The sequence below is a fragment of the Manis javanica genome, chromosome 15 (genome assembly GCF_040802235.1).
Source record: "Manis javanica isolate MJ-LG chromosome 15, MJ_LKY, whole genome shotgun sequence".
Lineage (NCBI taxonomy): Eukaryota > Metazoa > Chordata > Mammalia > Pholidota > Manidae > Manis > Manis javanica.
This window is the reverse complement of record NC_133170.1, coordinates 59,695,377-59,713,211: the sequence shown is the minus strand read 5'-3', so window position 1 is coordinate 59,713,211 and position 17,835 is coordinate 59,695,377. Positions and strand designations below refer to the sequence as shown.

At 46.5% G+C, this 17,835-nt stretch overlaps 1 protein-coding gene across 17 annotated transcripts in view; it reads right to left on the bottom strand.

Moving 5' to 3' along the window:
* Positions 1–17,835, bottom strand: part of DLEC1 (DLEC1 cilia and flagella associated protein) — a 68,078-nt gene that overhangs the window by 8,884 nt on the left and 41,359 nt on the right. For 14 of the 17 annotated variants that reach the window (XR_012125733.1, XR_012125732.1, XM_073223324.1 and 11 more), the window contains exons 19-25: positions 15,936–16,075; positions 5,296–5,449; positions 4,545–4,655; positions 3,436–3,566; positions 2,783–2,974; positions 1,866–1,936; positions 1,259–1,410 (exon numbers count right to left, since the gene is read on the bottom strand). Coding sequence is in view for 15 of the 17 variants with exons in the window: in XM_073223324.1 (XP_073079425.1) it covers positions 1,259–1,410; positions 1,866–1,936; positions 2,783–2,974; positions 3,436–3,566; positions 4,545–4,655; positions 5,296–5,449; positions 15,936–16,075 (951 nt within the window). In the remaining 2 variants the exon portion in view is untranslated. The remainder of the gene's footprint in view (positions 1–1,258; positions 1,411–1,865; positions 1,937–2,782; positions 2,975–3,435; positions 3,567–4,544; positions 4,656–5,295; positions 5,450–15,935; positions 16,076–17,835) is intronic. The other 3 variants (XM_073223315.1, XM_073223318.1, XM_073223321.1) reach the window with 3 other exon arrangements.

The window sequence follows — 17,835 nt, the reverse complement described above, 5'->3', positions numbered from 1 at the left end:
GCATGGCTCACTGTCCACACATTAGTGTACAGCTGTCCAGACAGGTGTCTCTGCACGTGACACACACAGTGACAGGACGTAAATGTGTATGCTTGGCTCAGTACTCTTTTCTCTCCTAAAACGTGATCACTGCGCTAGTAGAGGTTCACAGCGGCATCTAATAGGCTGTGCACGATCCCATGCATGGGTGCAGCCCCATATTTTTATTTGTATCCTGTCCTCTACTGGCGGATGTGGGAGCTTAGGTTGCTTCCTTCTTCCCCCTTTATTATACACAATGCTGAGAAGAAAAGGAAGCCTGAGAGGAAGGCACTTGTTCACATGGCCTCGTCTCTCCCTGGGGAGGCGTGCAGTATGTGCACATTGCAAAAGGACCTCCAAAGGTAGGCATGTCCCAGGCCTGCCCACCCACAGTGCAGGAGAGCACCCTGCCCCTGCCCCACCTAAGCTTGCTAAACTCACAAAGCCAGTATTTCAGTGTTACACTAATTCTCCTCTTTGCTGCAGATGGTGACATGTCTTTATGCATCCACTGACCATCTATATTTGTCATTCTTGAGTTGCCTAATCAAACCCTTTGCCCACTGGGATGCCTTTGCCTCCACCCTCCTTGTTGTTAGTTAAGAACTCTATATATTTAGGTGACCCACCCTTTGTCATACCTAATACCACTTAAAGTAGCTAATTCAATTAACCTGCCCTATATATGAAACAGCTCATGAAAATATATGCAATGAGAGTAGTATGGGTCAGTGTACATTTCTGCCCACCACACACACTAGGGACTCCTTGTTGGCATCATCTGCTATCTCATTCATCCCTGAATCCTCCACAGTCCAGTGGACCACCCAGGAACCCCTACACAGTTGGTGCTCAGTTATGCTCCATGAGTGGGAAAACATATGGAGCAATGGAGAATGAGTTGCTGCCCCAGGGACTGGGCAACGACGTGGCCCTTGGGGGCTGTCACTGTCTCTCCACACTTACACCCTCCCCAGGTTCCAAGGCCTGGCCCAGGTAGGCAGCCTATCTGCCTCCTCTGCCCTCTTCCAGGTGGTCCCAGCCTCACGGGACCTCAGGGCTAAGGTGTGGAAAGGTCTTCTGCTCACAAGGACCCACCCTGCCTGAATCCCCAAGGTTGCTGCAGATGGGAATGCCCATTCAGAGCTCAGCAGGCATCGGCTTTCAACATGATGAGATTGGAGAGGCCAAGGGGACCCTCAGGGGAGGGCCGCATCAAGTTCCAGTGCGCCCCTACCGTGCAGATGAGGTTGTCCCAGTAGTCGCCCCACATGTTTGCACAGGCTGTAATGTCAATGTTTAGCTGCTGGTGGGCCCCCAGCAAGCCCTGGGAAATGTGGAGAAAGAAGGCAGCTCCTTTCTGGTGGGACAACATGTTTTCCATAAAGTCTGGGAAGAACCAGGAATGGGGATTCAGAACCCAGGGGCAGGAAGGAGGTCCAAACTCTCAGGTATTAGCAAAGCAGTGTTCCAGACAAGCCACTTCAGCCTCTCCCTGGCCAGGCTATACAGACATACCTCCCCAGAGATGAAAGCTTGAGGCCAGCCCTTCCCACCTCCCATGGGGTGGGGCCCCAGGGGGAGCACTACTTTCTGAGCCACCACCATGCCAACTCAAATGGAGGCCTTGAGCAACAGCCTTATGCCGTGGCAAGGAGATGGCCTCATTCAAAAGAGGGGTGCTGCTGGGTGGAGGGCCATGACAATCTCAGGCACCTTGCTAGAAAAGACACTGAGATGGGGTCCTGATCGGGGTCCCCCCATAGCAACCCCTCCACATCCTGGGGAGGCCACATAAACCCTGGTCTGGCCAGCCTGGCTCACTGCCACCCCGGCGCTCCTACCCAGCTGCTCTCGCTTGGCCAAGCGCTCTCGAATCCGTGCCGTCTTCAGCAGGGCAGGAGGCATGTCCAGGCTTCACCGGAAGGGATGTAGCAATAGCATCAAGCTGTCAGGGCCCTTCCCCAGACCCAAGCCACCTCCCCTGGCACCAACCATCCTACTAAGTGCCCAGGCCCCATGGAGAGCTAGTCAGTCCTCTTCCTACCCCTTCTCTGGTCCTTGTTCCTGTTGCACCCCCACTGCCCAGAGCATCTCAGCTGCAGCCACCCGCCAGCCCCAGGGCCTGCCTCCCAAGAAACTCAGCAAGGCTCTGGGGTAGGGAGCCTATCCCCAGGCTCTGTGCAGTGGCCCCTGGATGCAAACCTGGCCCAGACCCTGCTCTGTGGCCCAGGCTTCTGCAGAGGCCTCTGTTTCCAGTCTTTCCTGCTGACATCTGTCAGCATCAAGTGCATACTAGCAGGTCTGGAAAGGGGAAGTGATGGCTTAGAAACTGTCAGCAGCTCCCCACTACCCATGGAAGGGGCTTTCTGGGCTCCCCTCCTTTGGAGCCATGGCAGCGAGGGGTGTCCTGTGTGCTAGTTTCTATGGTGTTAATACTTCCCTGTGGCTGATTCCAAGACACAGCTTTATAAGAAGCCCTCTGCCTGTGGTAAGTTCTCACCCCTCGGCCTGTAGCCACTGTCGGCAGAAGCCCCCCGGCTGCCTCAGAAGGCCAGGCCTCTCCTCTGCCTGCTCAGGGCCTGGGAGGTGAGCAGTGGGAGCCATCTTCTTTCCCCCATTCTCTGCCTCGACTATGGTATCTCTGTCTACCTGTGAAAGCACATCCTTCACTGCTTATGCCAACCTGCCTCTGGCCCCCTAAGCCACACAAGGCCCCTCAGGGCAGGCCCTGCCCTGGCCACATCCTCCCCAGACTTACAGGCTGGGGGCTTGTCTCCGACTGCCTTGGGGGCCTCCGAAGTACTCAAACTTGAGGGAGAAGGGGGTCTGCATCGGGGAGTGATTGATCAGGATAAGCTGGCGATTCACACAGGTCCGCAGTGGTACAGCTGAGCCAAAGTCCAGGTGGAGCTCCTCTGGGTGGCCTGGAGACCACTCTCTGCTGGGAACACTGCCACGTGCCCATGGGCACTTGGTTGCATTGCACGCTTGGCCCACCCAGCAAGCTCCCTTGGAAACCAGGCTTTATCCTGGGACGCCCTCCTCGTTCAGCTGCCACCCCACACATGCACCCTTCTTGTCAGTTATGATGCCAAGAGAGGCTTAAACTGCACACACTCCCCAGGCCAGGGCCTGCCTCCCTGTCACTGGGCCTCATGTGAAAAAGCCCACAGTACCTCCAGTCCTGTCCCTGCCACCTCCTACCTGCCTGACACCAGGCCTCCAGGTGTGGGGGGAGCCCACACAGAGCTGGGGGTGGGTCTGTCCCCACGGAGGTGCTGAGGGACCGCATGAGGGCTGTGGCCCCTGCCTGGCTGCAGGGCGGCTGGGAATGGGCTGGTATGGCATGTAGGGCTGCTCCTGTGTATGGTCGCCTCAGTGCTCAGGCCCTGGCCCCTGCCCTGGGCTCACCTGCTATCAGAGCCGTCTGCGGGGATGGCAATGACCACTTGCAGTCGCAGCGGTTTCCCAGAAATGCCCAGGACCAGTGGCTCCTTCATGCCTGACACGGCACAAGGGAGGGCCAGATTGGTCAGCTCTTCCTAAAAGAAAGCCCATCAGGGGCACGTCACCACAGGTAAGTCCCAGGGCTGGATTTCAGGTGGTCCTCCCTCAGCAAAGATGGTTGCTCTGGGAGGCTCAATACAAAGACCTTGACCTCTGTGCAGGCTCATCTCTGTGGAAGGGCTCCCCAGGCCCTCCAGGGAGCCACCATCCACAGGCCCAGCCTGTTGACCCGCGCCCTGCCCCCAGGAGGCCTGGCCCTACTCAGGGTTCCTGAAGTCTGCTCCAAATACATGGGCAGTCCCACATAAAGAGAGACCCCTCAAAGTGGTCTCTGGAAAAGTTGCACATTTATTCTGATGAAGCTGCCATACTTGCTGCATGAGGTCTGCTCTATGCCAGGCCTGGCCCACCTGTCTGTCACCCTAGAGCTCAGGCTCAGCCATGTAAGAGCCCTGCTGTCCCGTGTTTGCCAGTAAGGAGCAGTGACTGCATCTGCAAGCCTCTGCAAGAGGATGTTTCTTTTCCCACAAGAACCACAAACAGCCAGCCTGTAACTGCCCAAGGACTGAGCAGCTCCACCTGGGGTGCCTTCCCGTGGCTGTGCTGGGGAGAAGCCATGCCCTCCCTGGGAGGAACCTGGCTGCCAGTAAGACCCCCGGGCAGCACCCAGCACAGGGCCTGCCCTGCAGTAGCCCTGCTCTGGATCTCTGGGAAAAATGGAAAGGTGGGCCTATCTGCAGCCACAGGAATGTCCTAGGGAGGGCTAGAGCTCATGCCAAAGGCTAGATATGGCCAGTGTATTCAGGGCACACCCAGGCCTGCCCCAGTCCTCCTTGTGTCCCTGGAGAGCAGGCCTAACAGAAATGGGGACCCCAGACCCAAATGCAAGAAATCTCTTTGCCCTTCCCAAAGAGCAGGAATGGGGTCTGAGGCAGACCTCCTGCTGGCACAGATGCAGACAGCTGCAGGGTGCCTTCCTTGTCAGCCCAGGTGCCCCTCACCACCCAACTCACCTGAGTGTGAGTAGTCAGCTCTAGGCTGAGCTGGCGCTCCTCACTGGGGCCCAGTGTGCCACGTCTAGGGGAGACTTTTGCTGTGCAGAAGCTTGCCTGGTGCCCCAGCAGCTGGCAGATACATAGGCAGGCCTGTTGCCCTGTGCTGGTTTCCCAGGATGGACCCGGGGTGCAGAGATGGCACTGAGCACAGCTGCACACTGCGGTGGATGGTGGCCCGGGGCCACGGCAGGCCACCAGGGCTGGGTGCTCACCAGCAGGATAAACCCCACATCCCTTTGCTCCTCCCCAACCCTGAACAGACCTCCCACCTCTCGGAGTTGCCTGGACTAGAGGAGCCACCCTGGGAGACCCAGAGTGGTGGGGAGCATAGGGCAGCTGCCTCTGATGTGCAGGGACATGGCCCTGTCTCCCATGGCATGCAGCACAAGCTAGGACCAGCCACTGCTGGGCACCCAGCGGCTGTGTGGACTAGTCACGGGTTACACTGGCTGGAGGTCGAGCTGTGTGCTCCAAAACTCCCTCGTGGACAGGGGATAGGAATTCTCTGAAAGCAGGGCAAGGGAAAGCCAGGCCAGATGTGCTGCTCTTCTGGGTGGCCCAGCTTTTCTGGGCATTGTGAGGCAAGGGACAGGCTGCAGGAGACAGACTGGTTATCTGTTCTGAAGACTCCTGGGGGTCATTGTCCCCGCCACAGGGCCTCTGGCCCTGAGGGCTGCAGACCTGGTGCAGACAGTATGGGCTCACTCACCTTGCCCCAGTGGAAGCAGGTGGGCAGGAGCGTGCCATTAATAAGTGTGATGGTGGCCTTTGTGGGCACGCCCAGGTAGAGGTTGCTCACCTCCACCTGGCTGCTCTGCAGGTACACATAGGGCTCCTGTACCTCAGCATACACAGGAAGGTAGCTGGAACACAGGGAAATAGAAGGCATACTGATTGAAAAAGAAGAAATAAAAGTGTCCCTACCTGCAGATGACATGATGGTCTATGTAGAAAATCCCAAGGAAACTGTATTTAAAAAACTCCTGGAACTAATAAGTTAGCAGAGTTTAGAGTACAAAATCAACATACAAAAATCAATCACATTCTTATTGGCTAACAGTGAATTTATGGAAACAGGCTAACAGTGAATTTATGGATACAGAAATAAAAAATACAACACAATTTATAATTGCTCAAAAATCAAAGGAGACTTAATAAATGGAGAGATATATTGTGCTCAGAGATTAGAAGATTCAACACAGTAAAGATGTCACTTCTCCCAAAACTATAGGTTTCACATGATTCAAACTCCCAGCAAGGATTTTTGTAGATGTAGACAAGCTGATGGTATAAAATGTATATGGAAAGACAAGACATAGAATAACTAAAATAATTTTTCAAAAGAAGAGTAAGGTAGGAAATCACTCTATTGGATGTTAAGATTTACCCTATAGCCACAGCAATCACGAGAGTATGCTGGTGGTGGAGATACAGAGCAGTGGATTGTGATGGAAACCTTAGAAACAGACCCACACAAGTAATGTCTGACTGAGGTTTTTCTTCATGTGAGGAATGGAGATAACGTGTACTTTGCTTCTAACTCCATGGAAATAGCTGTAGTTTCACATGCAGCTGTAACAAGACATACAGAGGGCACCTGTGTCCCTGTTTCCCTTGGTAACATAGCCCATGACTGCAGCATACCATCACACACAGGAGAGGCAGTGATACAACCAGCAATTCACCCAGACCCCACCAGGTGTCCGTGCACTCACCTGTCTGTATTTACTTCTCTGCCACATTACCACAGGTGTAGACACAATACCAGCACAGCTGGGATGCAGAGCCATTCTATCACAAGGATGCCTCCTGCCACCTTTACTGCCACAGCCCCAGTTGCTTCTCTCACTCCTCCTCCCTAACAACTCTTGGAAACCACTGACCTGTTCTCCATCTCCATGACTTCAAGGACACTACCTAAATGGAATCATATAGTCTTCTGACATTTGTTTTTGCACCCAGCACAATTCCCTTGAGATCCATCCAAGCTGCTGAGTGTCTCAAGAGTCTGTTCCTTTGTTACTGCTGGGGAGTGTTCCATGGTATGGCTGTACCAGGTTGTTCAATCACCTATTGAAGACTATTTGAGTTGTTCCACCTGATTTCTGACAGGTGTAAAAACAATTCAATGGAGAAAGGAGAGTCTTTCAACCAATGATGCTGGGAATTAAGATATCCAAAGGCAAAAATAAAATTAAAAGACCTCTACGTAAACCTTACAACTTACACAGAAATTAACTCAAAATGTATTACAAACTTAAATGTAAAACCATAAAATTCTAGTAAACAAACCTTTAAGACCCAAAGTATAATCCATAAAAGGAAAACTGGATATACTGGACCACATCAAAATAAAGAACTTTTGCTTTGTGAAAGACCCTTTTTATTTCAAAAGACAAAAAATTACAATCAGGTAGAAATTATTTGTAAACCACATATTGGACAAACAACTCATATCTAGAATATGAAGGACTCTTTAAACTCAACAATATAATGATCTAATTTAAAAAGACATAAAACCCAGGAATTCCACTCCTAGGAATTTACCCTAAGAATGCAGCAGCCCAGTTTGAAAAAGACATATGCAGCCCTATGTTTATCACAGCACTATTTACAACAGCCAAGAAATGAAAGCAACCTAAGTGTCCATCAGTAGATGAATGGATAAAGAAAATGTGGTACATATACACAATGGAATATTATTCAGTCATAAGAAGAAAACAAATCCTACCATTTGCAACAACATGGATGGAGCTAGAGGGTATTATGTTCAGTGAAATAAGCCAGGAGGAGAAAGACAAGTATCAAATGATTTCACTCATCTATGGAATAAAAGAACAAAGAAAAAACTGAAGGAGCAAAACAGCAGCAGACTCACAGAACCCAAGAATGGACTAACAGTTACCAAAGGGAAAGGGACCTGGGAGGATGGGTGGGAAGGGAGGGATAAGGGCAGGGGAAAAAGAAAGGGGGCATTACGATTAGCATGTATAATGTGGGGTGGGGCACGGGAAGGGCTGTGCAACACAGAGAAGACAAATAGTGATTTTACAGCATCTTACTACGCTGATGGACAGTGACTGCAATGGGGTATGTTGGGGGGACTTGGTGATGGGGGGAATCTAGTAAACATAATGTTCCTCATGTAATTGTAGACTAATGATACCAAAAAAAAAGACATAAAACATTCACCAAAGAAGATATGCGATGGTACGTAAGCACATGAAATATGCTCAAAATTATTAGCCATTAGGGAAATGCACCATGAAAGTCACCATGAGCGTGAGGTAATATTACTACACATCTATTAGAAGGACTCCAATAAAAAATAGTGATGATACCAAAGCTAGCAAGGATATGGAGAAACTAGCTCCCTCACACATCTCTGTGAGAATGTAGCATGGTACTGCTACTCTGCAAAATTTTTTGGCAATTTCTTACAAAACTAACATGCACTTAACATATAACCCAGCAATGTTATTCTTGAGCATTTATCCAGAGAAATGAGAACATATATCTACACAAAAACCTGTACACAAATGTTCACTGCAGCTTGTTGAAAACAAAGACACACACCCAACATGGACTCACTGCTGCTAGGCCAGGTCACCACACCAGCACTTCACAGCTCACCTAACTAGTTTCAACCTGATGAGAATTCTCCAGTCAGCACTGATGAGATAATGTCACAGTGTCCTCTCCATCCCCCAAAGGAATCCATCTAAGACCCTTTTGTCCCCAGATGAAGCTGACCTCACTGGAAATAGTCCTCTTTTCTGTTTATGACTGCCTAGTCCTGCTTTAAAAGCCTCTCCCTCTCTGCAGCCCTCTGGAGCAGCTCTCTCCTTGCTAGATGGGAGGCTGCTCGATTCACGAACCTCTTAATAAAGTCAATTGGGTCTTCAAATTTACTTGGATGAATTTTGATTTTTAACAAGCTTTATTTATAAGAGCCAAAACCTGGAAAGAGCCCAAGTGTCCTTCAAAGGGTGTTGCTGAAACTGGCACATTCACACTACAGAGCATGACTCAGCAGTAGGAAGCCATGAACTACTGACAGATCTCAAGGGCATCATGCTGAGTGAAAAGAAGCCCATCTAGAAGGTAACATCGGGTGTGATTCCAATTACATAACATTCATGAAACAGAAAAGTTATAGAGACAGAGTACAGAATTGGTGTGATAATTCCAAAACCTATGGCATATCTGAGCGTGGTTTTGATGCTTGCTTTGTGTCTTCAGACTGTGTTTTTGTCTTGCCTTGTATTTTTGCTTAAAGCTGGATGTGATGCACTGGGAAATCAGAAGTGATGTAGACAGAGCTTTAGTGTGAGGTTTTATGTTTATCTGTCTAGGAGCTGGGCTGTGATTACTGTTTGCTACAGCTACTGGTGTCAGAGGCTCCTCCAGGATTCTTGCTCTTTTCTCTCCTGTTGTCTTTGGATTTTCCTAGAAACTCCTTCTTAAATAGAGTTGGAAGCCCTGAAGTTCTTCAGCTGCAATCATCTGTAATTATAGAGCCCTGTTGATGTGGTGGTAAGGCAGTGGGAAAGGAGGTGTTCTATAATCCCATGATAGCTCTCGGGCTCTGAGTGGGCCTGTGCCCCTGGGCTGTGCTTTACAAGGGCTTCTGTTTCTCCCCTCTTAGGTGAGATAGGAAGACCAGAGCGGGCCATTTCCTTGCCCCCAGTTGGATAAGGCTCTGGTGGTCTTTTCTCTCACTGAGTGGGCTGTGGAAAACACTCTGGGCTTATTTCAAAATGGTTATATTTCCTCTGGGTGTAGTTCAGATGGTTACTTTTCCCCTCCCCCTGACCAAATGAGAGAATTTTTCTACAATCATCACTGTGAGAAGCTAGCAACCCCAGTTTTTACTCTCATGCTAGACCACATGACCTCCGGGAATTTTTTTTTTTTTTGAGAGGGCATTTCTCATATTTATTGATCAGACGGTTCTTAACAACAATAAAATTCTGTATAGGGGACTCAATGCACAATCATTAATCAACCCCAAGCCTAATTCTCAACAGTCTCCAATCTTCTAAAGCATAACAAACAAGTTCTTACATGGTGAACAAGTTCTTACATAGTGAATAAGTTCTTACATGGTGAACAGTACAAGGGCAGTCATATTACAGAAACTTTAGGTTTTGATCATGCATCATGAACTATAAACAATCAGGTCAAATATGAATATTTGTTTGATTTTTATACTTGATTTATATGTGAATCCCATATTTCTCCCTTATTATTATTATTATTATTTTTAAATAAAATGCTGAAGTGGTAGGTAGATGCAAGATAAAGGTAGAAAACATAGTTCAGTGCTGGAAGAGGGCAAATGTAGATGATCAGGTGTGTGCCTGTAGACTAAGTATTAATCCGAGCTAGACAAGGGCAACAAAACATCCACGGATGCAGAAGATTTCTCTCAAAACAGGGGGGGTGAGGTTCTAAGCCTCACCTCTGTTGATCCCCAATTTCTCACCTGATGGCCCCCCTGCAACTGCACCTGTCTTAGGTTGTTCCTCCCTTGAGGAATCTTACCCATCTCTGGCTAACCAGTCATCTTCTGGGGCAACCTCCGGGAATTTTTTGAAGCTACCATTCAAGATTCAAGTGTTCCTACGCAACTTCTGCTTCAGATAAACTGATCTGTATTCTCTGTATTCACCTATATCTCCAGGTTTGGGGGTGGCTGTTTGTTCCATGCTCTCAATTCTCAGAAGGATATAAGAAAAACCATTGTTTTTCAGTTTGTTCAGTTTTCTTCTTGTTTTAAGAGCAGGAGTGACAACTTTCAAGATCTTTACAGATCTGGATGTCTGCAGACATTTTGTATATATGATTAATGTCATAATCAGTTGAGTTTAAGTAAAGGAAGTTATCCTAGATAATTAGTAGGGGCCTGATTCAATCAGTTGAAAGGTCTTAAAAGGAAAACTGAAGTTACTTAGAGAAAGAAGAAATTCCATGTGTGCACAGCAGCCTCTGCTTGTCCCAGAGAGTCCTAGCCTGTCCATCCTAATGGCCTGCCTTATTGATGCTGGGCTTGCTAACCCAACCCCTACAATTCTGTAAGCTAAATTCCTTGCAATAGATTTCCTTAATAAATATATACACTCATTCTCTTTCTCTGGTGGAACCCTAACTGATAGAACTACACCAAGGTGAATACACAGTAAATATAAATGACAGTTAAATTATTTTTGCTTGTAACTGTTTCATTCTACCTGATTTAAAAGATAATTTCATAAATCATAAAACTGTGTTGTATAAAAAAACTATACTATATCAAGATGTAATTTGAATGACAACAGTACAAAGAAGGGGGAAGGAGTGGAACTATATTCCAGCTAAGTTACTTATTATTGAAAATAAGTTGGTGTTAATCTGAACTATATTTAAAATTAAGGTATTAACTAAAATGCCCAGGGCAACCAACTAAGAAGCTACTTAAAAAAAGAAGGTAAAACGAACATGGCATGAAAATGGTATACTAGAAAATAACACAGTAATGAAGGCATGAAGAACAAAATGAAGACACAGAAAACAAATAGAAAAATGAGAGATATATGTCCTACTCTATCAGTAATTATATTAAATATAAATGGATTAAACAACCCAATCAAAATGTATAGACTGGCAAAAGGATATTTAAAAAAATGATCCCACTGTATACTGTTACCAAGAGATACCTTAGATCCAAAGACACAAATATGGTGAAAGTAAAAGGATGGAAAAAATATAATGCAATGCATCAGTATCAAAAGAGTACTATAAGAGCTATATTATTGTGAGATGAAACAGATTTTAAAATAAAAATTTTTAGTAGGGACAAAGAGGATGTTTTACATTTATGAAACATTTCTTCATAATTATGAAAAAATATATATTTAAATAAATCAAACAATACACTCCTAAATAAACAACAGATCAAGTAGGAAATCATAAGAAAAATTAGAAAACACTTTTAATAATGAAAATGAAAACAACATATCAAGGGTTATGGGATGTAGATAAAACAGTGCTTTGAGGTAAATTTATATGTGTAAATGCCAAAATTAAAAAAAAAGAAAGATCTCAAACTAAAAACCTAAGCTTCTACCTTAAGAAACTACAAAAAGAAGAGCAAACTAAACCCACAGCAAGGGAAAGGAAAGAAATAAAGACTAGAGAGTAGAAACAAATTAAATAGAGAATAGAAAAATAGAGAAAATCAACAAACCCAAAACTGGTCCTTTGAAAACATCAACAACATTGACAAATCTTTAGCTAGATGATCAAAACAAAAATAAAATTCAAATGTCAGAAATTAGGAATGAAAAAGGGGACATCACTACTGACCATATAGAAATAAAAAAAAGATTACAAGGGAACACTATTAACAGCTGTGTGCCAACAAATTATATAACTTAGATATAATGGACAAATTCCTAGAGTGACACAAACTACCAAAATGGGGTCAAAGAATAAAGAATCTGAACAGACCTACAAGAGATTAAGATACTAATTTTAAAAGATAAAAGCACAGGCACAGATGGCTTCACTAGTAAATTCTGCAAAACTTTTAAAGAGGAATTCACATCAATCCTTCACAAACTCTTCAATAAAACAGAAGACACTCAGAATTCTAAGATGCCAATATTACCCCAGTACCAAAACCGAAGACATCACAAGAAAACTAAAGACTATTCTCTCTGATGAATACAGATATAAAAATCCTTAGCAAAACACTAGCAATCTAAATACAGTAACATACAAAAAGGATTACATACTGTGACTGAACGGGTTTTTTTTGGTATGAATGCAAGGTTGGTTTAACATAACACCACCCATCAATAAAAAAAAGGATAAAAATTACATGATCATTTCAATAGATGCAGAAAAAACAGTCAATGAAATATAATATTCTTTCATGAGTAAAAAAACCCCAGCAAACTAGAGATAGAAGGAAACATCCTCAATCTGATAAAGGACATCTACAAACGTCATAGTTATGGTGAAAGTCTTTTTCTTTTAAAGCAAGGATGTCTACTTTTGCCACTTATATTCAACATTGTATCAGAGTATTAGGTCCACTAGGCAAGAAAAAGAAATAAAGGGCAGCCAGACTGGAAAGGAAGAAGTAAAATTATTTCTGTATGTAGATAACATGGTCTTCTATACTATTAAAATAATGAAGCTGCAGGATACAAGTTTGCAGGCTACAAGACCAATATACAAAAATATTTGTATCTGTATATTCAATGAATATTCATAAAATGAAATTAAGAAAACAAATCCATTTCCAAAAGCATCAAAAAAATAAAATACTTAAGAATAATATTAACAAAAGAAGTATAAGACTTAAACAATGAAAATGAGAAAACATCATCAAAAGAAATGAAATAAAAGACAAGTAAATGGAAAGGCATCTCATGTTCATGGATGGGAAGACTTAACATTGTAACGTTGACAATATTCCCCAGATTAATCTACAGATTCAACATACTTCCTCTTAAAATCCTAGCTGGCTTTTTGCAAAAACTGATAAACTGATGCTAAAATTCATATGGAAATTGAAAGGACCCAGAATAGTCATAACAATCTTGATAAAGAAAAACAAAGTTGGGGAGTTCATACTTGCTGATTTCAAAACTTACTACAAAGCCACTGTAATCAAGACAATGTGGTACTGGTATAAGAAGTTACATAGATCAATGGAACAGAATTACAGCCCATAAAAAAAACCCTCATATTTACAGTCAATTGATTTTGACATGGTGCCAAGCCAATGCAGTAGGTAAAAAAAATAGTCTTTTTAAGAAATGGTGCTGGAACAACTAGTTATCTACATGGAAAGGAATGAAGTTGAATCCCTTTCTCACACCCTACACAAAAATTAACTCAAAATGGGTCAGAGACCTAAATGTATGAGTTCAAACTATGAAACTCTTAGAAGAAAACATCTGAATAAATCTTTGTAGTTTATTCAGGCAATGGTTTCTTACATATGACACCAATAGTATGAGTAATGAAGGAGAAAAAATAGATAAATTAGACTCCATCAAAATTAAAAACTTTTGTGCTTTAAAGTATACCATCGAGAAAGTGCAAAGACAATCCTCAGAATGGTAGAAAATATTTGAAAGTCATATATCTAATGAGAATGTGTATGTGGATGATATAAAGAACACTTAAACAACTCAATAACAGAAAGACAAATAAACCTATTTTTAAAAAATGGGCAAAGATCTCAATAGACAGTTTTCCAAAAAGGATATTCAAATAACCAATAAGCACATGAAAGATGCTAAACATCATTTGCCACCAGGAAAATGCAAATCAAAACTTCAAAGAAATATCACTTCACACTCTATAGAAAAGAACCATTAAAAGACAGATAACGAGTGCTGTTGAGGATGTGGAGAAACAGGAAGGCAGAGTGTAGAAGGATGGAGAGCAGGTCGGCACCATTTTATCATATCACACACTATTAGGAAAAATTTTTAATAAAGAATAAAGTAAATGTAATGCTACTCCAATGAGAAAAACAATTAAAAAGAATGTGATCAGAGTACCTAATAAAATAGAGGAGAACAAAACTACTACTTAAAACCCCTGGGGGAGAAGGCCACACAGAGATTCCTTAACAATGGAAGGAGAGACATCACAGGGCAGGAGCGGGCTGCAGAACAAGGGCAGGGGCTGACTGAAGGACTGCCGGGACCTTGGCATAGCCAGGTCAGGGCCAGGACCCCGGAGCTCATGCTACACCCAGAAGACCAGACTGCAGTAATATTAGTCCCTTCCAACGTGCTGCAGAAAAATATGGGTGTGCAGTTGGAGAGGCCAGAGTAGGTCCTAGAGTAACGTTGGGTCTCTCAACTGTCATGGAGGGAGAACAACTGAAAAGGTGCTATCCTGCGTCTCCATTGATGGGTGAAGGAAGGTGATGACTTGTGCAGCTGGCCAGTGTGGGCCTCCCCCACTGTTGCTCTTGGCTGTTCTCCCTGAAGGCACCTTCCCCGCATGGGACTCCAGCACTGGGTACTCTGAGGCAGGCACATGTGCTTCACCACCGGAACAGGGGTGCTCCTCACACCCACACCAACCCACGCCAGCTCCTTACGCACATCAGCTTACTTCTCTGTTCACAGACAGGAATGGGCAGTCAAGATCACCAGATGTAGAAGAAAACCCCAAAAGGGAAGGAGGAGTCCTTGGGGGATTCTGAGGGGCTGCCGCGTCCATAAGACAATAGTAGGGTGCTATAAAAAGGGAGCAATCCAAAACAAAAAAGCTCAAAATTTAAAAACATGACTCCCAAAAGAAGGGCATCCACCAAAGACTGAATCCATGACCTGCAAGGCCAAGGAGAGATGGGAACTAAGGGAAACGGTGGGATCCAGGCAGGAGAGACCCAGCAGGCCCGGGTGGGCCGAGGCAGCCACTGTTTCTACGGCACAGCAGGCTTCCCACCAGATCCTTCTGGAAGCAGACCCTCCCTGCTTTCACCGGAACGTGGAGTCAGGTTGTGGTGAGGTGGGCACTGACCCGAAGAGGTGCAACCAGAGTCCACTTCTGGAGAAAGTCAGTACAAGACGTCTTGTCTCTCACTGAGGCTGTTAAGCTGGGGCTGTGGGTGGCCCTCTTCCCCTGGGCAGAGTGGCAGGTGCCCTTGGCAATAGTGGAAAGAAAGGCCATCAAAGGGAGCTAGGCAGAGGTGAAGGTTGGGGCTGGGATTGGGGATAGAGGGCAAGAGGTGGCAAATGACAGAAGTGGAGCACATGGGGTCACCACTGAAGCCCTGGATGCAGTGGGGAAGGGGTGTGCCCAGACATGAGCCCATGGCTTCCCTGTTTTGCTAAGTTGGTTGTATCAACAATTCCATCATCTGTAAATATACATATTATGATTAACACAAGGTCCTTGAGAAGAAAGAGTGGCTACAGGAAGGCACATAGCAAAGAACAAAGGGCATTTTCCCTAAGGACAGACTTACCCTGCATACTTAAGCCCCACCAGGTGCCACGTAGCAACCCGTACTGGCAGGCCTGGCAGAGCAGGGGCATGCGATCCACCTCACCAGGTGACAGTGAAATGCTGCTCAAAGTGTTGTACCAACTAACATTCCTTTAGCGTGCGCGTGCGCACACACACACACACACACACAGGACATACCCCATGTTACTAGTGACATATCTCTGGATAATTTTCTTCTCTGTAATTTCCAAATTTTATAGAATGAACACATATCAATACCTTTGACTCTGAAATGTATACAAATACTTAATTGTACATAATAGAAATAAATATACCGTGAATTCACATCATGTGTTGTACTGGCTTTGCCCGCCCCCTTACCTCCAGGCCCCGTTTACCACCTCCAGCTCCAGGATGGTCTGCAGATGCTGGCACCTCGAGGCCTCCAAGGTGATGTTCACGCTGCACTCCCCAAGAGGGTGAACATGGCCGCATGAGGGCTCAATGTCGAAGGGGGACACCTGATTGGGAGGTCAATCCAGGAACATGAGGCATGAGGCCACTTGTCTTGCCCACCCAGGGCTGCCCCCAAGCTTCCCTAGCTGTTCAAAGAGCTTCTAAGGACGCAGGAGGAAGTGAGTTGGGGGGCACAGCTGAGCACGAGTTGCAGGAGTAGGAGAACAGAACTGAGTGCAGGAGGAGGTCCCCTGCACTGGCCCAGACCTGGGAGGTGGGAGGTGCCCCAGGGGAAGTGGGGAGCCATGCTGGGGCAGGGGTGCACTGGCTCTGTGAGAGGTCTGTCCAGCCCCACCAAGCAGGCATGGGTCAGCACCCTGATAGCTTTAAGTAAGGAAAGCCACCAAGTCACCAGACTGGGGACAGGGTGAAGCCCCACTGGCCACAGATGTCTCCTTTGCACCCATGTGTTCTCTCCTCTCCCCTCACCAGGCCCATACAGGTTTGTGCTCACCAGGCCCAACTCCCCATATGGGTTTGTGCTCACTTACCAGCAGGTCTGCCCCTCCCCCATACCAGGCACACCAAGGGGAAGAAGAGCATGCCTGGGGAGGGCTCTCCACTCCTTCGGCCTATCCCTGCGGGAGGCACCCGTGGGCCACACTGGCTAGTGGGGTATCCTTGGACATGGGCAGTCACCCCCAGGAGGGACATTATCTCTGTCTGGTCTTGTTACCCCATGAGATGAAGGACAGTGAGTGTAGGGCTCCAACCTGCCCGCCTGTGGGGGCCTGCCCCCAACTCCCACCTGGGCTGCCACACTGGCCCCGCCTGGTCAGAGTGCTTGTCTGGGGCCCTGCGCTCTCTCTGCCTCTGAAGTTTCGCCTGCCTGGCACTGGCAGGAGAGACAGGCTGGTCTAGCTCTCAGGGACAGTGGTCCTGGGCTCTGGCCTGGCTTGCCGGAGCCCGGGAGTGGGAGTCTAGGGCCCAAGCTCCGCTGCTGAGGAAGGAGCCCCTCTGCTTTCTTCAGTCTTTGTTCCTCATGTGCATCTCCCAGAGCCCTGGGAGTGTGGCTGTGCACTGGGGCGGGTTTCTGTCTCTGGACTTGAGTGCGTCTAACAAGCCCTACATCCCAGCATTTCTGAGAATTCAAAAGAATAAAGTGCAGAGAACCGTAGAGACAGGATTCCTACTGATCTCGATTATTACACACATCTTTTGTACTATTACTGAGTTACCTCAATTACAAAATGTAACCATTCTTCACAGCAGGAGAAAACAGACTGGGAATTAAGAGAACAGGGGTCTGAGATGATTCCACCACCTATTAGCTGTGTCACCTGGGGAGGCCCCTGTCCCTCTCTGTCTCTACCAAATGAGGAGGTTAGCTGAGGTCTGTAGGTTTCCAGCTGTGTCCTGGGAAATCCCTAGGGCAGGACTGCTGAGGGCACAGCACTGGGATGTAGGGAGAGGCTGGGAAGGCAGGGGTACCTCCCAAGGGGTCTCTGGGTGGCCAGAGCCATCACACTTTATTCTAGGTCTCTGGCTTCTAAGGTTTCATTTGAAGAAAAGGGTCCTGCCTGAAGATACTGGTATCCCTGCCCTCTGTCCCAGCCCCAGGCTTCTGTGGTTCCAGGATCCAAGCAGGGAGACCAATGAGCCAGAGGGTGGCACTAACTCCAAGCCTGTGTAACAAGAAAATTGGCAATGGCCTTTCTTGGCAATGGTGGGGGCCACACAAAGCAACTTGTCCCTACTTCCAAGTTTCGGAGGCCCAGCAAGAGTGAAGAGGCCGTCAGGTAAAGGAGAGTGGCTTTGCGGAGAG